The 27856-nt window shown below is 41.9% G+C and overlaps 1 protein-coding gene across 11 annotated transcripts in view; it reads right to left on the minus strand.

Annotated features, from left to right (window-relative positions):
- The window catches only part of SENP6 (SUMO specific peptidase 6), a 373212-nt gene that overhangs the window by 25125 nt on the left and 320231 nt on the right, over positions 1 to 27856 (minus strand). For all 11 annotated transcript variants that reach the window (XM_033935430.1, XM_033935428.1, XM_033935423.1 and 8 more), the window contains 2 exons: positions 17959 to 18062; positions 1872 to 1960 (listed from right to left, as the gene is read on the minus strand). In XM_033935430.1, the coding sequence (XP_033791321.1) occupies positions 1872 to 1960; positions 17959 to 18062 (193 nt within the window). The remainder of the gene's footprint in view (positions 1 to 1871; positions 1961 to 17958; positions 18063 to 27856) is intronic.

A 27856-nucleotide genomic window follows, 5' to 3' on the forward strand; every position in this document is an offset into this window, starting at 1 on the left:
TGCAAAGTCAGTGCCCCGGAAATTGAGTACCTTCGTTTTTGTTTGTGATCTAGGGAAGCCCTTCCTAAAGTTGAACCATACCATGTTATGGTCACTGGTGGCTAGCGTTTCTCCCACCGAGACCTCTGAGACACTTTCCCCGTTCGTAAGTACCAGGTCTAGGATGGCCTGGACCCTAGTGGGTTCTAGTATCATTTGTTTGAGCTGTACTCCCTCCATGGACGTTAATATCCTCCTGCTAGCACAAGTTGTCGCTGAGAGTGTATTCCAGTCTACATCAGGCATGTTGAAGTCTCCTAGCAGAACAGCATCCCCCCGTAAGGTAATATTCTCAATGTCTTCAATTAATTCTGCGTCCTTGTCCTCCAATTGTCTTGGAGATCTGTATATTACACCAAGGTACAGGCATTTTTCTCCGCCTCTGGCCAGGTTTACCCAGATGGATTCCCCTGTGTATTTGACATCTGTGATTCTGGTTGTTTAGATGTTCTCTTTGATGTAAAGTGCTACCCCCCTCCTCCTAACTTACCTTCTCTGTCTTGGCGAAGCAGGTTGTATCCTGGTATAGTTATATCCCACCCATGAGAGTCTGTGAACCATGTTTCGGATATTGCTACCACGTCCAGGTCGGCATTCACTATTTCTGTTTCTAGTTCTAGAAATTTGTTTCCTAAGCTGTGCGCGTTAACATACATAGCTCTCCACTCTTTGTGTTTGCTAAGCCCCTGTAGAGAGTTTCCCATCTGAGTTAAAGTGTCTCCTAGCGAATCTTTTGCAATCTTGTCCGAGTGTACTTACCTCGGACTTAAAAGCGGAGTTTTGGTTCACCACATCAGGATTGTTACTTACTGCTCTGGTATATAAGTGGGTCCAGTTCTGTGTCCTTGTCTGGTCAGGGCACCTGCTTAGAAGAGTTCCCCTGCATCACTGCCTCCATCACACTGAACGCACATGTTAAGGACCCTAGGCAATTCAAATAGCATTCCACATAATGCTCTCAAAATCTGGGATGAAGCCTTGTACTAGGGGTCTCGAGGACCCCGACAGGGATCCCCCCCTCCCTGCCGGTCCTCCTGGGCTCTACAGCAACCATGTGTCTGTGCTTGGCCAATGCACATTCAAAGGGCTCTGGAAAAGGGTCTCTTCCCTTGAGAACAGGTCTCCTGTGGATCTCCAGCCCAAAAGGACTCAGAGGCGGCTGAGCCCAAGGCTCCCCCACACACGGGATATTGATAAGCCAAACAGCCTGTGCTCAAGCTCCTGATAAATCAGGGATGCAAGCAGCTATCCACGGGATGGAGCCTGAGTTCAAAAAATACAAAAGCAGGCTGGCTAGCTAGGTGTCCCTGAGGGCTGATCCTGCTAGCAGCAGACTTCTGCAATACGAGTCTGAGTCTTCTCCCAAGTAGATGTTCCAACAAGTGAGAACCTCTGGGCACCGAGCTTCCAACTGAACATTTAGGAAAAAATACCCAAAAATAATAAAGCCGTAGAGCAGAAACACTTCTGAGCAACTTGCTTGCAGAAAAAAACCTGAGGAGGCATAACACCTCTCTGGGAAGGAGTGGAGTTCAAAAGATGATTGACAGCATTCTGGAAGCAACTTGTGGGTTCTGATACATAACCCTAATTTTTAAGACCACTAGACACATTGCATTAGAAATACTATTTGTATGAATGAAGCATCTCATTCTTCCTAGTTGTGCTGATGGCATCAAAAACAAGTTAAATATACTTTACTTTAGCCTGCACACTAATTTACACTTTTATACTTTTCCTTGATGTTTAAGATTTTTACTGGTTGTGAAAATAATCAGGTTTTGTTTTTTTTTTAGAAATGTTTATTGTAATGTACATGAAATTATACTTACTGTTTACAAATAGTTGATTTTAAATACCATTTTTCTGCTTCTGAAATAAAACTTTCATCGGCAAGGCCTCCATCATCACTATTTTCTTCCTGTAACAATGATGAATTATAAGTTCTGTTCAAAAATTGGACCCCCCCCAAAAAAAAACATGTTGAAAGGCAATTCATTAAATATGACACTGTGGAACATATTCTTTTATACTTGATGGGACCCAGTTCAAACATTTGTACATTTTTATTTTTGACCACACTCACTACTTAAGATGTCTCCTATTGGGTGATGCACATTGTTTCTCTGTCTAAAACAATGCTTTTACAGATCCTTATGGATTTTGGTTCTTTTAAATATATTGGTTTTGGTGCATCTATAAAGGTATGTGGTTTTCTTTTTTTTTTTAAGATCATTTTTATTGAGGCAGAGAAGAACTGGGTGCAGTACAAATAAATAAATAAATAAAGAATACAATAATACAATGATACAGAAGGGACAGTCGAGCAATAATACACAGCAATAAAGAGCAAGGAGTAAATCCGACACATAGTGTCTGGTAAGATATAAAATACAAGCAGTCTAACAATACGCTGGAGAAAAGGGTATGTGGTTTTCAATGATTCATATGCTGTGCAATCTATTCCATTTTAATATTATCCGATATTCACATTGTCTAAGCATGCTTTATATTGTACACATACCCTTGAGAAACTATCCTTATATATAACAATCTTTAACATTTCTGTATGATATATCACTTATCCACCTTAGTAGATTTATATACTATTGGTTTATTTTTCACAACACTATTTTCCATTGTTCTTCTAAAGCTATAATTTTCACTCTCTTCAGAACTTATAACTCAGTTCTTGGTTCACTTGAACGCATCACTCAAACTTTAGTAGATTAGTATTCTTCCACATTTGAGAGATGTTTAAATACCTACGTAATATAAATGCGCATGAGTCGAGTCTCTCATTTGAAAGGAAGTTCTGGAATGAGAGGGCATAGGATGAAGTTAAGAGGTGATAGGCTCCAGAGTAACCTAAGGAAATGCTTCTTTAGAGAAAGGGTGGTAGATGCGTGGAAGTTTCCTGGAAGAGATGGTACAGACAGAGACTGTGTCTGAATTCAAAAGGGCCTGGGTTAGCAACGTGGGATCTCTCGGAGAGAGAAAGAGATAATGGTTATTGTGGATGGGCAGACTAGATGGGCCATTTGGCCTTTATCTGCCATCATGTTTCTTTATACATTTTGTTACTCCTTTTTTGTTACTCCTTTTATATTAGCCCTACAGTGTTTCACATATGGCTCTGGGTTTGTAGATACAACTATACATACCGTTCACACATATTGTATGTTTAAGGAACCCTGAAGGCTCATTTTTGCTAAAACACAGGCTGTGTTGGGTCTTGTGTCAGTCGGCACTGAGTTTCCTAATTGGATTTTATCATATATCTTGAAGACTTTGGATTTTGTCTAGACATTTAATAAAGACTTTTTATCCAAGTGGGGAGTACCGAGGGGGGTGGAAGGAGAGTACCTGGGGGGGGGGGGGTAGTTCTGGGGGATGGAGGCATGTTTGAATTTGGCAATGGATCAGCGCTCTTTGGGTAGGGAGGGGGTGTGGGGTGTTCTCAGTTTGCTTTTTTTTTTTGGGGGGGGGAGGGGAGGGGGGTATCTTTTTGTACATTAAGCATTTGCTATAACTGTTTTCCTGTCAGAGTGGGGGGGAGGGATGATGGATGGACTACTCCAGGGCTCATAAGAGTCCAGGGCCCTGGTGTGCTTTGGTTTTGCTTATGGACCTAGGTCTCTTAGTGGGGAATAGTTGGGTAGGTGATTTTTGCATATTATGTATAAAATGATGATGTCTGTTTCTCTCTACGGTTGATGATATCCATTATTTCTTACTCGACTTTGTTTAGTCTGTTTAAGCTTGTTTTGCTATTTTCATCAATAAAATTGTTTGAACATAAAGACTTTTCATCCGGATCATGACCGGATGCTCTCATATCAGATTGCTTTATGGGATAAGGAGCAGAAACCCCTATTACTGATTTCTGTATCCTATTTACACTGTATCCTATTTACACTTCTGTATCCTATTTACACTGTATCCTATTTACACTTAGTTTTTATTCTCATCTTATGTGTATTTTTTAATTAATCTTGTGTAAACCGCATAGAAGTTAATTTTTATGGTATGTTATGTCATCATTGGTTCCATGTGTTTTTGGTTGTTTTGTTTCTCTTGTGACTTTGTGGAACCCAGTGGGGTTTTTTCTTTTTGTTTAGTACCTCCTTTCAGGCATTTGTGCTCTATATCACACTCTTACCTTCAGTTTAGAAAGTAATTGAAGACTCATCTTTTCAACAAATTTATAGGTAATTAGATTTCTTACACTCAGATTATTCCTTGTATCCTTATTATTCTTTTGTGACCCGCTTAGAACTATCTGGTTATGTGGTCTAGATATTGATTTATTGTATTATATCTAAATATACCCCCCTCCTTTTGCAAAGCTGCAGTAGCGGCTACCATGTAGTAAACGCCCAGACATCCATAAATCCCTATGGGCGGGCAGTGAAGTCAAGATATATAACTGAGGGTTCCCAATTCCTTGGAACTATATAACTTGTAACTTTACCTCAGTATCTTTTTTTTCATGCCCAAGAGGGAGGCAGAGGGTTACTTGCTGTTTCATCTCCACATCAGACTGTAATGTCTGATAGGAGCACGGCCAGGACAATGAAGTTTTGTTGAGCCCAGAAGACCCAACCCATCTCCTGTTCTAGGAAGTTCAGTCAAAGTCTCATTGTGTGATTTTTTTTTTTCGGGGGGAGGGGCAGGACATCCACAAACCCAGGACAAAAAATGTCAATTTTCAAAGCTGTCAAATGTCTATCTTTTATTCTTGAAAATAACCTAGGTATAAGTTTTGGCCATTTTCAGAAATAAAAACGTTCATGTGAAAAACACACAAAAGCAAGTTTTGTAGACGTAACCAACTAACTTGTCTGATTGCAGCAGAGAAATCCCCATCAGCTGAGCCGGTTTCCCCCAAACATCCCCCCATTCCTGCCCCCTCCATCACTGGACAGCACCCGACTTCAAGCAACACCTCCCTCATCCCTGGACACCACCCGATTTCAGACAACAGTGTCCCCTAGATCAACTGACACCCCCGTACCTTGCGTTGCAAAATCGGTAGGAGGGAATCCCACTCCCTCTTGCCTAATTGGGATGCAATGGGGGCGGCCTAAGGGCCTGATCGACTTCCCTTCTGCTGATTTTGCAGCGCAAGGTATTGAAAAGGTGCTTGAGGATGAAATCCACTTGCCTGTCCTGAACATTTTTCAGGACAACCCCTCCTCTCAGAGGTCAAAGTTCGCTTAGTGACCTGCGCCACAGACAAATCTACCTTCGGCAGGACCAGTCGTTTGGCGAATTCCGGGTCCATGGGGTACAAACGCGCCATGGCCCTAGCACATTTGAGGGGACCCTCTGGGGACTCCCAGAACTCTGAGAGTAACCTACCCAAGATCAGGATTGTCTGGAAAGGAAGCAAGACAGTGGACACTGATCACTCATAATGGAACATTCTGCCTATTCCAAATGGTCTGAATTTAGGTTCAGGGTTCTGAAGGACTCAGAAATAATATCGTCAGGCAGGTGGCTAATCTTAAATAGCCTGCGCACTGCCGGGTCATCCCCAAGAGCTTGGGACCCACTGTCAGGAGGATCACGAAGATCCGCTAGATTAGCCACATTGGAAGACGCCACCGAAGAAACCTGCGATGGCGGGCACCGCTGGTCTGCTGTCCAGTGTCTCTGAAAAGGAACACAGAGACATGCTGGAATCCAGAGGAGGGGCAGAACCCATCTGCTGCACTGGATTCTGAGTAGAAGCCAGCATAGTCTTTTTAACCAAAAAAGCCTAATACATTATATGTACAAATTCTGGGAGAAAATATTCACGGTTTCAGCTTTTGCGGTTTCGATTATTCGCGGTTTTTAGCTTGCTGGCTCTTCCCCCCAAAATTACATCAGCTTGCATAAAGAAATTGCCGATTCCAAGCATTTACAGAGAAAATCGCTGATTCTTGGCACTTTCTTCACCATGGCCTCTTCTTCAGGAACAGGCCAGGTCTCTCACCATGTTATTCGCGGTTTCACCATATTTACAATGGTTTTTAATAGAAAACAGCGAACAACATGAAAAAGTTATTCACGGTTTTTCTATATTCACGGGTCTGTTAATCCCCTATCACAATGAATATGGAGGGAGAAGTGTATTTAACTCTCAGTACTGTATTTGAACTTTTTGTTTGCCCAGGAAATATGACTGTACAGTTGTATACAGTAATAAAAAATTGATAATTTCAAAAGTAGTAATAGTGGCAGCTTATTTCAATAGAACTGTAGTAATAGTGGCAGAGTAACTTAAAAACCACAAATAACTTTTCAATATGTTATTCGCAGTTTCATTAGTAAAAATGGTGGCAGATTCCTAAAATCATAAATGACATTGAAAAGTTATTCGCGTTTTTTTCATATTCACGCCTACATCCGGAACATATCCACCGTGAATACGGAGGGAGAAGTGTACTATGAACCGATATGTGGAGAGTGATGAGGAAAAAGCAAACGTGCTAAACAATACTTTTGTTCTGTGTTCATGGAAGAAAATCCTGGAGATTATCTGGCAAAGTAACAGAAGAAAATGGAGAAGATTCTGCGCCATTCACAGAGGAAAGTGTTTATGAACAACTTGAAAAACTGAACGTGGACAAAGTGATGGGACCGGATGGTAGAGAGTTGCGCGGAGACAGAAATCCCACCCGTCCCCGTGAGGAATCCCACCCGTCCCCGCAAGGAATCCCCTCTGTCCCCGTCCGTCCCTATAAACTTCAGAAATAGTTATTTCATTTAATTATGCTACTGAATTAAAGGCTCTGGTAGAGACCCATTTACAAATAAGCAAAGAGACTTTATTAATTTGGAAATATTAATTGGGAAGAATACATACTTTGTAAACGGGTTTCTAACAAAGCCTCTAATGTAAATATAAAATATAAATACTCAGCTGATGAGAACCCCCAAGCTGTCAACTGAGGACTTCCTTTGTAGTTGGCCGGGGGTCCCTTTTGCCAAGCTTGGCAGGCAGCAGTAGCGTCCCTGAGTCACAGATGCTGGCACCTCAGTGGCTCATGGATGTTGCCAGCGACTGCTGTGCTTGGTGGAGGGGAGTTCTGGCCGTCTCTAGAGGTCCTCTGTTGGCGGTGCTTGGGGATCCCCACCAGTCACAGCAAGGGTCAGCAAGTACTTCAACACTGTAGAAATAAAACCAGAAATGCATTTCCTTTTCTTTTGAACACAATACAAAGACATCTGCTATATACATTTCCCAAAGTTAACATATTTTAGTCAATAAATTCCGTTTTTTACCTTTGTTGTCTGGAGACTTATTTTTCCATAAAGTTGGTCCCAGTTTCTTTTTTCCGCTTTCCCATCTTCTGTAAATTCTTCTGTTGCTGTCTATTGGTTCCTCCTACCATGGTCCAGCATTTATCCCTTTCTCATCTTTTGTGCCTGCCCACCAGCCCCATGCCCAACTTTTCTCCCTCTCCAGCAATATGCCATATCACTCCCTCCATTTCCTTCACCACTAAGTCCAACATTCCTCTCTCTTGCATCCATTTTATTCTGTCCCACTGTTCCTTTTCCACCACAATATTTCTCCCTCTCATCTGTACCTCACTCCTTCCCTATGACCAAAAATTTTCCTTACTTCCATTCCTGTGTACACAACCATCTCTTTCCCTCCCTTCCTCTCTCCCAAGTTCATAACTTCTGTGTCCAAAAATGCATTCCCTCCCCCACCTCAGCATCTCTTTCCCTCCCTTCCTCCATCCTCTTTCCCAAGTTCATGCCTTGTGTCCAAAAACGCACTCCCTCTCCCACCTCAGCATCTCTTTTCCTCCCTTTCTTCATCCTCTTTCCCAAGTTCATGCCTTGTGTCCAAAACGCATTCCCTCCCCCCTTTTGTGTTCCGCCTCCCAGCCCTCATCTGCAAGCAAAATGGAGCTCGAGCCGCGAGGCTCGTCTTCTTTTTCCTACCTGCCCTGCTGCAGCACATAGCCAACCGGAAGTCTTTCCAATTTCAGCACTGACGTCGTGGAAGACTTCCGGTTGGTTGTGTTCTGCGGCAGGGCAGGTAGGAAAAAGAAGATGAGCCTCGCGGCTCGAGTGCATCGAACCCCACAGGATCCCCGCGACCTTAGGAGGCATCCCCACGGGATCCCCGCAACCCTAGGGGGTGTCCCCCACGGGATCCCCGTGACCCGAAGGGGGAACCCGCGGGATCCCCGTCGTCCCCGTTTAGCTCTCTACCGGATGGGATCCATCCCAGGATACCGAGAGAGCTCAGAGAGGTTCTGGCAGATTCTATTAAAGAATTGTTAAACAAATCTCTGGAAACGGGAGTGATTCCTAAGGATTAGAGAAGAGCGGATGTGGTCCCTATCAGTGTTCCCTCTAAGCTGCGCTGGCGTGCGCTGGCGCACAAAATATTGCCTCGCAGCGCACAATGTCACGTCACAGCGCACGGCGTACGGAGATGGCAGGGCGGCGAGAGGAGAATCGGGCGAGTTGGCGCTGGCGCCCGATATTTTTAGCGCACAGCGAAAAAAATTTTGCTCACACCACCCGCCCGCTTAGAGGGAGCACTGGTCCCTATACACAAAAGTGGTCACAGAGATGAAGCGGGAAACTACAGGCCGGTAAGCCTCACTTTGGTTGTTGGAAAAATAATGGAAGTGTTGCTGAAAGAAAGGATAGTGAACTTCCTAGAATCTAATGGGTTACAGGATCCGAGGCAGCATGGCTTTACTAAAGGTAAATCGTGCCAAACAAACCTGATTGAATTTTTTGATTGGGTGACCAGAAACCTGGATCACAGATATATGCTAGATGTAATTTACTTAGATTTCAGTAAAGCTTTGACACAGTTCCTCATAGGAGGCTCTTGTATAAACTTGATGGGCTGAAGTTAGGACCCAAAGTGGTGACCTAGATTAGAAATTGGTTATCGGATAGATGCTAGAGGGTGGTAGTTAATGGAAGTCGCTCGAAGAAGGAAAGGTGAGTAGTGTAATCCCTCAGGGTTCAGTGCTGGGACTGATCCTGTTCAATATGTTTGTGAGTTACATTGCTGAAGGGTTAGAGGGAAAGGTTTGCCTTTTTGCAGATGACACCAAAATCTGTAACAGAGTAGACACCAAGGAGGGAGTGGAAAACATGAAAAAGGATCTGTAAAAGTTAGAGAAATGGTCTAATATCTGGCAACTAAAATTCAATGCAAATAAATGCAGAGTAATGCATTTGGGAATTAGTAATCGGAAGGAGCCGTATGTGCTGGGAGGTGAGAGGCTGATATGCACAGATGGGGAGAGGGACCTTGGGGTGATGGTGTCCAACGATCTTAAGGCAAAGAAACAGTTTTACAAGGCAGTGGCTGTTGCCAGAAGGATGCTGGGCTGCATAAAGAGGCATAACCAGTAGAAGAAAGAAGGTGTTGATGCTCCTGTACAGGTCATTGGTGAGGCCACACTTGGAATATTGTGTTCAGTTTTGGAGACCATATCTGGCGAAGGACATAAGACGACTTGAAGCGATCTAGAGGAGGGCGAAGAAAATGGTAGAAGGTTTGCGCCAAAAGACATATGAGGAGAGATTGGAAGCCCTGAATATGTACTCCCTAGAGGAAAGGAGGGACAGGAGAGGTAGGATTCAGACGTTCAAATACCTGAAAGGTATTAACGTAGAACAAAATCTTTTCCAGAGAAAGGAAAATGGTAAAACCAGAGGACATAATTTGAGGTTGAGAGGTGGGAGACTCAAGAGCAATGTAAGGAATGCACTCCCGAGGGATGTGGTGGAGAGGAAAATGGTGACAGAGTTAAAAAAGCGTGGCATGAACACAGAGCATCTCAAATCAGAAAAAATTAAAGCCAGTACTGGGCAGACTTGCACGATCTATGTCTGTATATGGCCGTTTGGCTGGGGAGGGTTTCAATGGCTGTGATGGTTTGGATGGGCTGGAGTGAGCTTTGATGGAGACTTCAGTAGATGGAACCTAAGCATAGTACCAGGCAGAGCTTTAGGTTCTGGCCCAGCAATAGCTAAGAAGAAGGAAGATTTAAATTAAGTCAGTAATTTAAAAAGTGGGTAGGGTTGGGCAGATTGGATGGACCATTTGGGTCTTTATCTGCTGTCATCTACTATGTTACTATGATTCTAGGAATTTCACTCTCCTTTCCTTCAGCAACGCTTCTATTACACAAGTCTGTGACTAAAAAGCTGTTTGATTATTTTCATCTAATTTCTATGTATTTTGGTGTGCTGAAAACAAATAAAATATTGAAAAAACTCCTAGATATCATGATTTGCCACAAAATGCAAAATTGTCTTCAAATTTATCAATTTTTTAATATTATGGGTTTTAACAAAATTTAAAGTACAAATTACTATTAATTAATTCACTTAAGTGCATTTAAGATATAAAATGCCACAAAAACCTTAAAGGAGTTGTCTGAGTTAGGTAAAAAAAAAAATATAGCACTGTAAATCTGATGGTCAGCAATATATACATAAGCTAAGCAAGTTTTAGTGGAAAAAATTATATTTCCTCATTTCCCTAATTCTCTTCTGGCCCTTTGTTGCTATTTGCTGGTAAACAATCTCTGCCCCTCCTCCCCTTCAAAGGAGTGAATACAAATGCTGCTCTAAGTGACATGTCAGACTACTGGGATACTCAGCAGCATGCTGTATGTGTAAGCCTCAGCCCTGAGTCTGTGCTTTTAATGGTAGAAGGGGTTAATCTTTCCGGAAGAATCCAGTGGGAGGGAGACTCAAGGCAGATAGCAGCAACTTCAGTCAGTGCAGGGGGCGTGGACAGCACTGTGACAACTCTATAAAGACAAAGAGCTGCTCTCTCCTGCAGTCCACACTTGTGCACGAATCATCATCAGGTTCTTGGTTCTAGGCTGTTCACATAAGAACATAAGAACATAAGCAGTGCCTCTGCCGGGTCAGACCATAGGTCCATCCTGCCCAGCAGTCCGCTCTCGCGGCGGCCCAAACAGGTCACGACCTGTCTGAATAACCAGAAGGGGCCCCCTTGCCACCTTGGTTTCCCATTGAAGTCCTATCTTCCCATCGAAGTCCTAATCCTCCGGTCTTGCACATTCACGACTTGGTTGGGTTTCCATACTTATTACCTGATTAGTTTTCTATACTTGTATTACATCCCAGCACCTCTCTCAGTATCCCACGATCCCTTTATCCCTCAGGAATCCGTCCAATCCCTGTTTGAATCCCTGTACTGTACTCTGCCTGATCACTTCCTCCGGTAGCGCATTCCAAGTGTCCACGACCCTTTGGGTGAAAAAAAACTTCCTTGCATTTGTTTTGAACCTATCTCCCTTCAGTTTCTCCGAATGCCCCCTCGTACCTGTTGTCCCCTTCAGTCCGAAGAATCTGTCCCTATCCACCCTCTCTATGCCCCTCATGATCTTGAAGGTCTCTATCATATCTCCCCTGAGCCTCCTCTTTTCCAGAGAGAAGAGCCCCAGCCTATCCAACCTATCGGCGTATGGGCAGTGTTCCAGCCCTTTTACCAGTTTCGTTGCTCTCCTTTGGACTCTCTCAAGTACCGCCATGTCCTTCTTGAGGTGTGGCGACCAATACTGAACGCAGTATTCCAGATGTGGACGCACCATCGCTTGATACAATGGCATGATGACTTCCCGCGTCCTGGTTGTTATGCCCCTCTTTATGATGCCCAGCATCCTGTTGGCTTTTTTCGAGGCTGCTGCGCACTGTGCAGATGGCTTCAGTGATGCATCCACCAGCACACCCAAGTCTCTCTCAAGTCTGCTGTCTCCCAACAATGCCCCCCCCAATTTGTAGTTGAACAACGGGTTCTTTTTTCCTATATGCATGACCTTGCATTTTTCCACGTTAAAGCGCATTTGCCATTTGTTTGCCCAATCTTCCAGCTTGTCCAGGTCCCTTTGCAGGTCCTCACACTCCTCCCTGGACCTAACTCTACCGCACAGTTTGGTATCGTCTGCAAATTTTATAACCTCGCACTTTGCCTCCTTTTCCAGGTCATTGATAAATATGTTGAAGAGTAACGGTCCCAGCACCGATCCCTGTGGCACACCGCTCGTGACTCCCCGCCAGTCAGAATATTGGCCCTTCACTCCGACCCTCTGCAGTCTACCCGACAACCACACTTTTTTATCGCAGTTCATGTTAGCTTGTCATTCTTCAACCATTATGTTATGGCTCCGCGAAAGTATATTAATTCGCCAGACAGTTTGTTTCATCTGTAATGAATATATAGTGTTGAAGCAACAGCAGAATATTACAGACTTTGTGAAAAAGTATACTTCACATACTTTGGACTAAAAATTGGAGATCAAGATAAAAGTTTGGGCGCCTCATAAAGTGTGCAAACGGTGTGTTGAGGACCTCCGACAATGGTTCAAGGGTAAGAAAAAAATCTTTCCGTTATGGGATTCCTATGGTATGGCAAGAGCAAAAGAACCATAGTGACGACTGTTACTTTTGTTCATGCGATGTGAAAGGGTTTAATTCCAAATGGAAGCATTCCATATCATACCCCAATGTTCACTCAGCAATTCGTCCCATCCCCCATGGCACAGATATACCAGTACCCAAGTCCCCTGCTACCTTGGAAGAGATACCTAGCTCCGATGAAGGTGAAGTTATACCTGAACCAGATGAATCAAGTTTTTACTTTGAAGATGATGCAAGACCAAAATTGAATGATTTGGTAAGAGTCTTGAATCTTCCCAAAGATGCCGCTGAGTTACTCGGATCAAGGCTGAAAAGCAGGAATTTATTGTTGCCAGGAGTGTCATCTTCATGGTTCAGACATCGTGAAATGGAGTTCGTTCCTTACTTTGTCCAGGAAGACAAGTTGGCTTATTGCATCAATGTTGATGATTCAAAGCAATGGCGTCTTCTTATAGATTCTTCAAAAAGAAATCTCAAAGCAGTTATACTCCACAACGGTGGTTTTTACACTTCCATACCTGTAGATTATTCCGTACACTTGAAGGAAACCTACGAGAACTTGGAATTGGTTCTTTGTAAACTTAAATATGAAGACCATGGTTGGCAAGTGTGTGGGAACTTGAAGGTCTTGTGCATGCTGCTCGGGCAACAAGCTGGGTTTACCAAATACCCTTGTTTTCTGTGTCTATGGGACAGTCGAGACCGATAAAATCACTGGACCAAGAAGAGTTGGCAGCCGAGGGTGCTAACAGTCGGTGAAAAAAATGTCCTCCGAGAAACTTTGGTACCTTCCCATAAAGTTCTTCTACCACCTTTCCTCATAAAATTGGGATTGATGAAGCAATTCGTAAAATCACTTCCAAGAGATGGAGAATGCTTCAAATACTTGGTCACCAAGTTTCCAGGTCTGTCGGAGGCAATATAAAGAAGGTGTGTTCGTCGGACCAGACATTAGAAGGCTTATAATTGATCAAGAGTTTGTTAATACCATGACGGATCCTCAAAAAGAAGGATGGATTGCATTTAAAGAAGTCGTACAGAAATTTTTAGCCAATAACAAAGATCCTCACTACAAAAAGATCGGATGAATGCTGAAAGCATTTCAAGCTTTAGGTTGCCTGATGAGTTTGAAAATGCATTTCCTCCAGTCCCACCTTGACTACTTTCCTGAAAATTTGGGAGCTGTGAGTGAGGAACAAGGTGAACGATTCCATCAAGACATTAAAGAGATGGAAAGGAGATATCAGGGAAAATGGAGCATTACAATGATGACAGACTACTGTTGGATGCTTCAGAGAGACATTCCAGATGCTACTCACAAGCATAAATGCACCAAGAGGAGCCTCACAGGGAAGAAGAATTGAGTTTAGTTTGTATAGGTGAGCTCATTTCAGTTCAAAAGAGAATTTTCATGAAAAAAATTGTAATAAAACTTTAATTTTAGAAGTCTATTTCCATTTATTTTGAGGTATTGCCTTATTTAACATATTTACCTAAATTGTCAGGAAACGTGATGTCCTATGACAAAATAGAGATCATTTTCGGATTCAGCGCACCAAAAAACAAAAAGATTACGTGGAATATCCAAAACAGCTCTTGAAAAAAATTTTTTTTGCAGACCTGTGTTATTTTTCCAATAACCAATATGAGGCTTACAGGTCTATAGTTTCCTGTTTCATCTCTGCGACCAGTTTTGTGAAAAGGAACCACATCCGCTCTTCTCCAATCCCACAGAACCACTCCTGTCTCCAGGGATTTATTGAATAAATCTTTAAGTGGAGCCACAGAACCTCTCTGAGCTCACTCAATATCCTTGGATGATGTTGTCTGGTCCCACGGCTTTGTCAACCTTCAATTTTTCAAGTTGTTCTTAAACACTTTCTTCTGTGAACAGTGCCATATCCATGTCATCCCACAAGAATTTTGCCAGCCAATTGTGGTCCTTCTCCAGGATTTTCTTCTGTGAACACGGAAGTATTTGTTTAGCACTTTTTATTTTTCCTCATCCCTCTCCACATAGTAGTTCCTAGTTTCTTTCAGTCTGGCAATTTCATCTTCCTTCTTTCACTAATATACCTGAAAAAAATTTTTGGCTTCCTTTTCTATATTTCTAGCCATTTGCTCTTCTGCCTGCTCTTCCGCCAGACGTATCTCTCTTTTGGCTTCTTTCATCTGATATTCCTTTTTGTGCTCCTCTTCTTGAATATTTTTATATTTCACGAACACCAACTATTTTGCCTTTATTTTTTTTGTCACTAGTTTGGAGAACCATATTGGTCTTCTTTTTCTCTTTTTTTTATTTTTTCACATAAAGGTCTGTAGCCATTTTTATTGCTCCTTTCAGCTTGGACCACTGCTTTTCCACTTCCCTTATGTCCTCCCATCCTATTAGCTCTTTCTTCAGATACTCCCCCATGCTACCAAAGTCTGCACGTTTGAAATCCAGGACTTTTGAGTTTTATGTGGCTGCCTTCCACTTTAGCTATCAAACCAAACCATTTGTTGATCATTACCGGCCAGGTGGGCACCCAAGATGATACAAGAAGCCAAGCTTATATGGTCAACAGCTAGAATATATTTTATTTTTATTGAGATTTATTAACTGCATTTATGAAGAGATTCACCCAAGGTGTTGTACAGCAAGTAACAGTATATAACAGGAGTAAAAAGACCAAATATAAACTTAAATACAATGAATGAGGTAAAGTTAAAATTAGTAAATTGAAACTTAATAATAGGACTACCATGAAACAGTTTCAAATACATACTAACAGCACTGAAATGCAAATAAGAGAGATATAATACAGTGAGTCTCAGTCAACCGGGTCTCAGTTAACCGGCATCACACAACAGGCAAAAAAAATTGCTGATGGAAAAAACAAATGTCCCCCGAAGCACCAGCGGCAGCGTCCTGAACCACAAATACTCCCTCCTCTCTCCCTCAAGCAGCTATGAACCTCCCACCCCAAAGCACAAGCACGGCAGTGATCCTGAGCTGCAAAGCCCTCCTCCCTCAAGCCCTGCAGTGACAGAAGCATGCAGCAGTCATGAGCCGCAAACTCCCTCCTCTCTCCCTTCCTTACTCGAGCGCAGCTGGTCAACAGCAGACAGCCTCAAAACAGGCTGCTCACGGCCAGTCCTGGCATGGCCCTGCTGGGGCTGGCCGCGGGCAGCCTGTTTTGAGGCTGCCTCCTGCTAACCTGCTGCGCTCAGGGAAGAGAGGGAGGGAGGAGGACTTTGTGGCTCAGGACCACTGCCATGCTGGTGCTTTAGGGTGGGGGGGGGGAGGAATTGAGAGCGTGTTAGACAAGTTTTCTAACACACTTTCAATTAACCAGAAATACAGTTATCCGGTATCCACCAATCCTTGTGGGTCCCAGATAACTGAGATTCTACTGTACACACTAAAAGGGAGACATATGAAGCATCTAATATCTCATATAGCAATTTGGATGCGATCAACTAGCAAACTGGGTGGGCCAACCAGTTTCGTAGCCAGACAGCCAATTTTGGGTGGGCCTCTCTCTTTCCCTCCCTTGCCACCTCCAGCCCATCCAGCCTATCTTTTTTCTTACCCTGCCACCCCCCAGTCTATTCAGCTCACTTTCCCTCCCTTCCCACCCACCCGGGGCAGCCTCTCTTTTCAGGCCACCGGTAGTGGGTCCTCAACCGTTGGCTGAGCTATTCAATCTCTCCCTAATTAAGGGGAAAGTTCCCCTGGACTGGAAATTAGCTAATGTCGTTCCTCTGCATAAAAAGGGTTGCAGGGCAGAGGCTGCGAATTATAGACCGGTGAGTCTCACATCAATAGTGTGCAAACTCATGGAAACACTAATTAAAAGCAAATTGGACACGATCTTGAATGAAGGGAATCTTCGGGATCCCAGTCAGCATGGATTCACCAAGGGTAGGTCCTGCCAATCCAATCTCATCAGTTTCTTTGACTGGGTAACAAGAAAGTTGGACTTGGGAGAGTCTTTGGACGTCGTGTACCTGGACTTCAGTAAAGCTTTTGACAGTGTCCCACACCGCAGGCTGCTAAGCAAGATGGAATCGATGGGGTTAGGAGAGACACTAACTGCATGGGTCAATGATTGGCTGAGTGGCAGACTTCAGAGGGTGGTGGTTAATGGTACCCTCTCTAAAACATCGGAGGTGACCAGTGGAGTGCTGCAGGGCTCGGTCCTGGGTCCACTCCTTTTCAACATATTCATAGGGGATCTGACTCAAGGGCTTCAAGGTAAAATAACACTATTCGCCGATGACGCCAAACTATGTAATATAGTAAGTGAATGCAGTTTACAGAATTATATGGCGCAGGACCTGCTTACATTGGAAAGTTGGTCCTCAACCTGGCAGCTAGGCTTCAATGCTAAGAAATGTAAGGTCATGCACCTCGGAAGCGGAAATCCATGCAGGACGTACTTCTTGAACGGAGAAACTTTAACTAGGACTTCAGCAGAACGAGATTTAGGAGTAATCATCAGTGCAGACATGAAAACTGCCAATCAAGTGGAGAAGGCTTCATCTAAGGCAAGGCAGATATTGGGTTGTATCAATAGAAGTTTCGTCAGCCGAAAGCCTAAAGTCATAATGCCGTTGTACAGGGCCATAGTGAGACCTCATCTGGAGTACTATGTGCAATTCTGGAGGCCACATTACAGTAAAGATGTGCGCAGAATTGAATCGGTTCAACGGACGGCCACCAGGATGATCTCGGGGCTCAAGGGTCTCTCGTACGAAGAGAGACTGAACAAATTGCAGCTCTACATTCTTGAGGAACATAGGGAGAGGGGAGACATGATCGAAACATTTAAGTACTTCACGGGACGTGTCGAAGTGGAAGATGATATTTTCTTTCTCAAAGGACCCTCGGCCACAAGAGGGTACCCGCTCAAACTCAGGGGCGGAAAATTTCATGGCGACACTAGAAAGTATTTCTTCACAGAGAGTGGTTGATCATTGGAACAAGCTTCCAGTGCAGGTGATCGAGGCAGACAGCGTGCCAGACTTTAAGAATAAATGGGATACCCATGTGGGATCCCTACGAGGGTCAAGGTAAGGAAATTGGGTCATTAGGGCATAGACAGGGGGTGGGTAAGCAGGGTGGGCAGACTTGATGGGCTGTAGCCCTTTTCTGCCGTCATCTTCTATGTTTCTATATGCTGTTGGCAACTGACCCAGAAGCCTTCCCTCTGATGCAAAAAGCAAACGTGTCAGAGGGAAAGCTTTCTGGTCAGGCGCCAGCAGCGTGCAGGACCAGCTGTTGGTGGCCTGAAGAGGAAGAAAGAAGCTGCACAGGCTGGGGGATGGGGGTTGGCAGGGCAACCTGTGGCTACTGGGTAGATGGGCCTGAGCCCAAACTGGGCAGGCCAGGCCTGTGGCTATGCCCCTAGGGCCAACTGGTCTTTATCTGCTAATATTTCCTATGTTAAACATATGCAAGAGTGAAATGAATACACCTTGAAGAGACATTATGCTTACCAGACTATCCTGATCTTCAGAGAAATCAATAAGTTCATCCTCATCTATTTTATGGGCATCAGTTGGCTCATCACTATAGCTTAGTTTGATACTGTTTAAACTGTCTGCAAAAAAACGCAAAGAAAATAAGGACTGAATGAGCTTTAAATTAGTCATTACTATATTCACAAATGAGATTACTCTTACAATTTAATTACATGCACAGAATTTCATAAATAGAAAAATCCTATTTTCAAGAAATATTTTCATATAGACATGACTAATTAGGTACACAAGTTGATGATAACATTGCAGGAGCTGAACATAGCTCAGAATTAAGTATAAAGATGCAGGCATGTGTTGCCCTTCCCATGTGCAAAAGTCTCCTCTATCACTCAGTTAGTTCCATGGTTCAAGAAAGACTGCAACTTTTGAGGATGTGCCTAGGTTTGGGAAAAGCAGTTATTTACCTGTAACGGGTGTTACTCATGGACAGAAGGCAGATATTTTCACAGATAGATGATGTCATCCACTGAGCCTAGTACACTTTTGCACTGTCACTTTAACTTCTTTAGAAGTCTTGCCCATACCGCACATGCACGAGTCAGCCTGGCAAGATAATTTGTAGGATACAATTGGTAGGAAAATTGTCTTCCTACCTATTAGATACCTCTTCGTGTCCCCCTCCCATTGGTTTTTTTGTACCTCTCCACGTAGGTCTAACTCTTTCTCGCCAGCTATAAGGACCCCATAGAAATTTGTGGGCAGCAGCTGACTCAGAACCGTTCCCTCTGTACCTCTCCACGGAGGTCTACTCCTTCTTGTTGGCTCTAAGGACCCTTAGAAATCTGCAGGCAGCGGCTGACTCAAAACCATTCCCTCTGTACCTCTGCATACATGTACCTCTGCATACTTCTTTTCCACTTCCTTCTTGCTGGTTATAAGGACCTGAAGAAATCCGCAGGCAGTGGCTGACTTGGAAGTGTTCCTTCTGACGTCAGAGGCTCCCTCTACATCAGAGAGAGGTCCTCTCTGATGTCACACAGAATGCTTCTGCGTCAGCTGGTGCCTGTGGATTTGTGAACAATTGCACAGGAGGAGGAAGAGAAGGAGTAGGTCTATGCATTGCTGCTGCTTCTGAGTAGGTAAGCTGCTGTGTCTTATGGGGCATGGCATCCCCATGCCACCAAGCTTCTTCCAGGGGTGGGGCTGTGGAGATCTTCTGGAGGGTTTGCTGCCAAGCTGATATTTCCTACAGGGAGGGGGGAAAAACATGGCCCCCATACCACCACGTTTCTTCTTCCAGGGAGTTGGGGGAGTCTTTTGGAGGGGTTGCTGACAAACTGCTTCTTCTTCTGGGAAGGTTAAATTGGTAGATATAAGTAGGAAAATTGTTAGGCCGACAATTGGTTGGATCTTCCTACCAATTGTCATATCCTAAGAACTGTCTTCCTACCAATTGTCTTCAAATGAATTTTCTTCCTACGAATTGTCATAGAATCCCGGAGATGTCCTTGAAGTCGACAAAAAAAGACTGTGAAAGACCGTGAAGAGTGTAAGACAAGATGGTGCTTGTGGTGGCTGCTGCAGTTAATCAGTTTTCGGAGGAAGCTTTGTGGGAACTTACTCAAGCAGTAACCAAGGCACAGTGACAAAGTGACGTTAGGAGGCACCCAGGGCAGTGCCTTCTTCTCCACCTCCCTGCTCCTTTCCCACCCTCACCAAGCAAGTTCCTTCCCTCTTCCTGTACCTTATTAATTTCACCAGCGCAAACAACATCTCCAACCTGCTGTTCGCATCAGCCTTGGTTCTCCCTGGTCCCATGACTATATCAGATCACTCAATGACGTGGGTAGACAAATACAGGCCATCTTCCTGATGGTTGTTATTGGAGATTTCCTGCTTACTTAAAGAAGGACTTTCATTTTAAGCAGTTTCTTAACAGCAAATTGTCTGAATTTGTACGGAACAATTTAATGAACAGCATCATTACTCCCCAGATCTATTTTGGAATACGGCTAAGAATGTTCTCTGTGGGGAATGCATAGCCTACGTCACTGCTCACAAGAAGCGCCTAGCTCAAGAAATTTTACATGTAGCATAGAAACTCCTCTTGTCTAAACAGGCATATATTAACAATCACACCTCATTTCTCTGGCAGCAAAGCTAAACTCACTTATTCATGAGTGCACAAAAAAAATTATTATTTTACCAAAAATAAAAATTCTATTGGCACAGTAATAAGTTGGGTAAGTTTTTGGCCCAATTGAGGAAGAGATGGATGAGATCTCGAATGATATTGCATAAGCATGGTAGGATAGATACTTCATAAAACAGTATAGCCCAGATATTTTATGCACATTTTAAATATTTTTATGCAGCTCCCTCATTAGAAGATGCTAGTCTCACCAAGCTTATGGTGGAGGAGAAGGTGAATGCTCCTCTAACAGCTAAAGACATTCAAAAAGCCATTAAATCGCAAAACATTATACAGCACTAGGCTCAAACGGGTTTACATCTGAATTCTTTAAATTATGATCTCCATGTTTATGTGGCCCTCTTCAGGGCTTCTTTTTTCACATTTTTCAGGTGGGTGAACTTCCTAGTGGGATTAATGAGGCTTGAAACCTGGAAAATCTGAACCCTCTCCTGAGTCTTATAGGCACATCTCTCTGATAAATGTGGACTTGAAAATTTTAGCCCAAATTCTTGCAGATTGGTTTTTGACTTACCGTATAAACTCAAATATAAACCAACCCGAATATAAACCAAGGTAACCTTTTTTTCCCCAAAGAGAAGGAAATATTGGATATTTATCCTCATATTCAAATAATTCCACAATGGAGATACCAGTTGATCGTTACTGGTGCTCTTTTGATTCAGTTTCTGAATACCAAGTATCCAAATTATGCGAAAAGTTGAGAAAGTGTAAATGTTCATTAGATCCTTTTCCATCATATCTTTTTCTTAATATTCCTTCTCAGGTTATAACATGGTTGACCATTTTATTAAATTATTCACTGGAAAATGGATATTTTACCCAATCCATGGGGCAAATAATACTCCTTCCCCTTCTGAAAAAAATCAGATCTAGATCCTATTATCCCCTCTCATTATCGACCAATTGCTAATATACCATTATTTACAAGGTTGTTAGAATCAATTGTAGCAGGTCAACTTACTAATTATCTGGAGAAATTTTCACTACTTTAACCTTTTCAATATGGATTTCATTCTAATTTTAGTACCGAAACCTTATTGATTTCTCTTCTTTCTAAAATCCAACAATTATGATTGCAAAATAAATGTTCTATTTTGCTTCAGTTTGATTTGTCCGCGGCGTTTGATGTAGTGCATCATAATATTTTGCTCCGATTACTTTCAGATATTGGTCTTAATCAGGTTATCCTTGTTTGGTTTTCCTAAATTTTTACTGGCTCAATCTTATTCAGTAAATATTGATGGTAATATTTCTAATTCCTGGCAACCTCCTTGTGGGGGTTCCTCAGGGCTCTCCGCTTTCACTAATCCTGTTTAATCTTTATATGACAACCTTGAATACTTACAAGCTGTCAGCATGGGAAATGCTGTTTGCTTATGCGGATGACATTTTTATTCTGATTGAAATCAACTCAAATATTAACAACTTAACTTTTTTTTTGCAGGCAGGCAGGCATACGTACACTAGATGATGTTATATCAAATGGGAAAATGCTTGATTTTTCAAGACTGCAACAATCTTTTGGTATTTCAAAGTCTCAAATTTATAAGTGATTGCAGTTGAAGCAAGCCATTCAGAAGGGGTTCCCTGAATGGCGAAATTAAAAAAATTATTATAGCTTTCGGGTCCTATGCTTCCAGACAGATTTGCTAGGACATCAGGTTGCCCAGTGGTATAAATTAATATCTTAATTCTTGAATAAAAAGCCAAAAATTTGTCTTAGAGACATTTGGAACATTGAGCTAACATATTTCTGCATCTCAATGGCCACGAATTTGGACTTGGAGGATGAGATGTACAGCATCAGCATCTATGAGACAAACATGGGTTTTTTTTTGTTACATAGAAGTTTCTGGACCCCAGTTCGTTTACAAAAATTAGACAGTTCTAAATCTAATAAATGCTGTCATCTTGATGTTGGCACACTGGATCATCTGCTGTTCTATTGCCCTTTGATACTTAACTTTTGGAAGTCAATGTCGGGGATAGATTAATACCATACTGGAGGCATCAATTCCATTGACGTATGAGGTAGTTTTATGTGGAACGTTACTGCATATTAAGCCCCCCATGGACCGCTATAACTGCTGGCTTTTCCTAATTATGACCAGGATAGCCATGTAAATGATTACTCGCAATTGGAAGAATTGGGATCGCCTTAGTTTTCCTTTCTGGTGGGCGAGCTTATGCTTAACTTATAAGTATGAGAAAATGAATGCTGACTTGCTGGGGCATAATAAGATATTCAGATTGGCTTGGGGTCCATTGACGTCTTTTGTAGATTTATTATAGTTGCCCTTTATCTTTATTTTCTATTGTATTGCACCCACACATCCAGGGGGAGTAGGAGTGGGAAGAGGGGTATATCTTTTGTTTTGGTATTATTCCTGATGGTAATGATAGGTGGGGGAGGGAATTTTTAACTTTTATATAGATTCTGATTGTTTATAAGTGCTTATTTGATTATTATTATTTGTATTAGGAATACTTTTTGATTCTTCCCTTACCTGCAACATCTTAAAGAAAACTTACCTAATTCTCAATTCCTTCGATATCGTAGGTTGTGCTCTACGAAGAAAGAATTCAAATCTCAAGCTAGAATTTTGAGTGATAAACTTTTAGCTCAGGGTTATCCTGAGGCATATGTTAAAAGATCTTATACACGAGCATTGCTTAACCAGAGGGATCTCTTACTTTAGTATTCTGAATCTGAACCAGAGACTGATAAACTCATTTGTGTCCTAAGATATTCACCAAGAATAGCTCAACAACTATAACCCTAAAGAATAATCTGCCAGTAAAATCAAAACTCAGTTCCCAAGAGAAAACTGGACAGAACTCTAGTTCTTATGGAAAAAATGTTTGGAGAATAAAGGAACAGTAAAATTGTCTTTTAATAATGGACATCAGTATGAGCCTTGGTGATGCCACACGAGAAATTATTTGGCTCAGGCAGAAACTCATTAGTGACTAGCACTAGACTTTAAGTCTAAATAAGGACTGCCTCATACATCACATTGTCCGTGTATATATAAATTTCAACAAACAGTCCAGTTTTCTCTTGGGAACTAAGATATTCACAACAGGCACGGTATTTTGAAAAAATCTTTAAAAAACACTGGAACTGCTTATCTATTCATTCATGTTTTAGAGATGTGCAAATAACTACAGCATACTCTAGAAAAAAAATCTACAAGAACTTCTTTGCTCTATCAGTAGAGGCGCTATGATACATGAGGTTGCCCAAGATGATCATGATGGACTGATAGGACACCGGAAGTGTGGGCATTGTTTGATCTGCCAGGTTTCTTTGGAATGTAATTCATTCATTAATCCAAAAGATAATAGAGATTATGTGTTAAAATCCTCTACGACTTGTGAGACTAGTAGAGTGATTTATGCTGTGCGCTGCCCATATAACCTCTTATATATTGGACAGAAATCTAGACCCTTCAAGACTAGAGTAATTGAACATAGGTCTTGTTTGACATGTTCTAGGATTGAAGCACCTATGGTACAGCACTGCCTGGATCTACACCATTCATTTACTGAGATGCGTTGCTGGATTATAGAATTATTTTTTTCCATCGAGCATGGGAGGAGATTTTAAAACCTTTCTAAGGCAGCGCGAACAAAAATGGGTTTTCAAATTGCAAATGTGTACCCCTAATGGTTTGAATGCCCGAGTTGAATGGTGCGCCTTTTTTTGAAAAAAGTATTCCTTGTATACGATGAGAAGTAAATTTTGATTGGCTGTTTTTTTCCCTTACTTTTTTCTGATTGGCTATTGACGACGCATGTACTTACTTTTTTAAAGCCAAGTCAAACGCCGAGCCACCGTTTTCTCAAAGAAGATCTTTGAAGTGGTAGCTCTTTTTCTAAAGTAAATGAAATGTTACTAATGTTTTTTGCTATGAGCATCGCTTCTATTAATGAAGTAATATATTAATCTTCTGGTTTTTGCTTTTTAGAAATTCCCCTGATGCAGCATTAACGCGAAACAGGGCCTGTCAGGAATTCCGAGTATGGCTCCCGGGTACTGTTGAATTTAACGGTACTGGGTGTTTAATTTGAACTGCTGAGATTTTTCCATTACCAGAGGATACGAAGATACTAAAAGGCTAAATGTTGGTCTCCTATTTTGTATATTTGAGTTTCTATTGTTGCTCATTTAATTTTGAACGGAGTTTTTCTTAGACCAAGGATGTGCTTCTCTATGGCAACTTTATACTTGTCATAGAAGTTTCCTGGGTATGCTCCTGGGAAACACTAAGGTCTTATCTCCGTATTAATTTGGAAAACTGCTGTGATAAAACCTCTGGTGTTTGGGTTCATTATATGAATACAGTATCTTTTAGTGGCTATATGTATATTTTTAGTCACATTAAATAGGTTATTAACCAGATGAAACAATTTATTAATATTATCCAAGTTTCCAAGTTTATTAAATATTTTGATTAATCGCCTATTCAAAATTCAAGGCGATGTACAAGTAAATAAAAGTTTTTGGTAATGTACATACAATAATTAAATTAAAAAAATAATAAACTTATGTATACAGATTACAATACATTTTAGAGGGAATTTCTACATACTATAATGAAACAAAAGGAAAATTATTTAATGGTTACAATCGCTATTAAAAACATTAAATTCGAGGGAAAAACATTAGGAAGGGGAAACGAAGACATTTGGCCTAATAATTAAACTAAGAGTATGAAGGATTTAATCGTTAAAAGCATCTATAAATAGAAAACTTTTTAGTTCAGACTTAAATTTTGACAGGTTTTTTTCTTGTCTTAGGTATAGTGGGAGGTTGTTCCAGGTTTGAGGGGCTGTTATTGAAAAGATTGTGCTACGTCTTGTGTTAACTTTTAGTGATGGAATTGCTAATAGGTATTGGTCTTGCGATCTAAGAGATCTAGAGGTGGTATAAGGTATCAAAAGTCTATATATAAAGGCTGGAGTTTTGTATTCTATAGCTTTAAAAGTAAGTAAACATAGTTTATATAATATGCGATGTACTACTGGAAGCCAGTGTGCTTTCTTAAGTAGGGGTGAAACATGATCAAATTTTTTGGCTTTATAAATTATTTTAATAGCGGCATTCTGAATTAATTGTAACCGCCTAAGCTCTTTCTGTGGTAAACCTATAAGTAATGCATTACAGTAGTCAATTTTAGAGACTACAAGGGAATGAATTAAGATATTTAAAGATTTTGCACATAAAAATTTTGATATCGATCGAATCTGGCGAAGTCTATAAAAAGTAGATCTTACCACTTGGCTTATGTGATCATGGAAAGACAATTTATTGTCAAATGTTACTCCTAGGATCTTGATGTTCCTAGCCATCTGCAAAGTAATGCCCTTAATAGATATAGGCGAAGAAAGTATTTCACCATCTTTCCACGGGAAAAACATAAGATTTGATTTCTGAATATTTAAGGCGAGTTTGTTGTTTTCAAGCCAGCAATGAATTTGGTTTAGTTTCTCATTTATTGTTGCTATTTCTTGTGGATTTTTAGTGTTAATTGGATGTATTAATTGGATATCGTCTGCATACGCATATACTGTGAATCCAATGGATTGACACAGAGTCAACAGAGGGGCTAAGAAAATATTAAATAAAATAGGCGAAAGGATGGAGCCTTGAGGGATTCCATAAGAGAGAGAAAAACTATTTGAAATGGTATTGTTAAAAGAAACAATCGATGTACGGTTATCAAAGTAAGACTGGAACCAAAGTAGAACTTGATATGTGAGCCCGATCGACTGAAGTCTATTTATTAGAAGGGTGTGGTCAATGGTGTCGAAAGCAGACGATAAATCGAGAGAAATCAAAATGACGGAAGAATGGTGATCTAGATGGTAAAGGATTGATGTTGTCAAACCGATTAAGGAGTGTTCGGTAGAATGGTTTAATCTAAATCCTGTTTGATTTGGATGTAGCACATTTGTTTTTTCGATGAATTCAGATATTTGGTTGAAAACAATTTTTTCAGTTATTTTAGCTAAGTATGGAATATTGGCAATGGGCCTATAATTATTTTTTATATCAGAGCCTATCTTTTGATCTTTGATAACTGGGCGTATATGAGATTTCTTCCAGTCTAATGGAACTTTACTTTGTTGCAAACCGATTTTGATTAATGTATTACAGTTAATGGTGCCTACTTTGGCTGAGTAGAAAGCTTTACGTTTCTCTTTTAATAAAACTTTTGCCATATATCCTTGTCAGCAATTAGTTTTGATTTTACCCATCTCCTTTCCAACCGTCACACTACTCGCTTCATCTCAACTAATTTTATGTCATACCATTTATTATCTTCCTCCAGGCATCTTTTTATGGTATGTTTAGGAACAATTTTGTCTAGTACCTCTGGACTCTCAGTCTCTGCCTGGGCCTCTACATCTCCCACAAGGGAAGATTCACTCTGGGCCAGCAAAAGCATAGCTTCAGTCACCCAGTCTTTATCTGACTGGGCTTCTGGAACCTAGCCAGAGACTTCTTCTGAAGGGTGCGTATTTGAAGTGGGCAAACCCCCTTGTGCAGCCACCAGCTCTCCTTCTGCCGGATCCTGGGAACCCCACCAATTTAAGTAGGCCATCCACATTAGACTTACAAAATCAGCGGTAAAGCCCTGATTAGAGGGCCCTAAGGACCCCCTTCAGGGCTTCCCATGGTCTCCTCTTGGGCTCCATGGTGTCCACATACATGAACTTTGCCCGATCGCTATCCAGCAGTTCTGGGAGGGATCTTTTACCAGACAAAGGAGCCATCTGTGATCCTACAGCCCTGGAGGTACTAGAAGAGGCTAAGCCCAAGGCTCTTGTCCCTGTCTCACGTGCCCTGTGGCAAATGGATGCTCCTCAGCTGACCATGTAGCACAAATCTGGCAAGCTATAGGGATCACAGTCTGAGGGGTCCATCCCAAGTGCTTTTTATCAAAATCAAAGGGTTTTGAGGCAGATGGAAGCATTTAAACAAAAGTCAGGACATTCAAGATGGTCACCATGGCAGTGTAGTTGCACCAAAACACGCCAGGAAAACCAAATTAAAGGTAAAAAAATTCAGGGAAAGGGTTTTTGGAGGTGAGGGACCCTATATCCAGCCTCAGAAATGTTTAAAGCATCTAATTTTAGACACACCTTCCCCCCCTTCCCTACGATTTTTTTCATAGGCTACAATAGCCTCACAAGCCTTACTCACAGTCTGAATATGCTGGTGCTAGCCTGATGCAGCTGTCACAGGTGCAGGAATTTTGAGAGAAAACTATCCCTGTCAGCCAAAGCAAATCCACATGCTTCGATCTTCAGGCTGCCAGTTGGATCAAAGTTGAACTGAGACCTCAACCCCCATGAGTCCATGTGACAAGGGGTGGTCCAGTCGCGAAAACCCAACCAGACCACCATGGAGGCCAAACAGCCTGTACCCAAGCACCTGATAAATCAGATTGTGAGCGAGCTTTCAAGGGAAAAGACCCGGAGCACAAGTGCTAGAGCAGGCTGGCCAGACAAGTACCATGAGGGGTTTCCTGGTAGCTGCTTCTTTCCCAGAGCCTGTGTGCTCTCCTAAGCAGAGCTGTCCTAGGGCCACTGGGAATCTCTTGAGCACTGCAAAACTTCCTAATTCAGACCCCCCTCCCCAACCCTGTAAAATAAAAAACAAATGATTAGAACAGATCAGAACATAAT

The sequence above is a fragment of the Geotrypetes seraphini genome, chromosome 3 (assembly GCF_902459505.1).
Source record: "Geotrypetes seraphini chromosome 3, aGeoSer1.1, whole genome shotgun sequence".
In the NCBI taxonomy this organism is placed as follows: domain Eukaryota; kingdom Metazoa; phylum Chordata; class Amphibia; order Gymnophiona; family Dermophiidae; genus Geotrypetes; species Geotrypetes seraphini.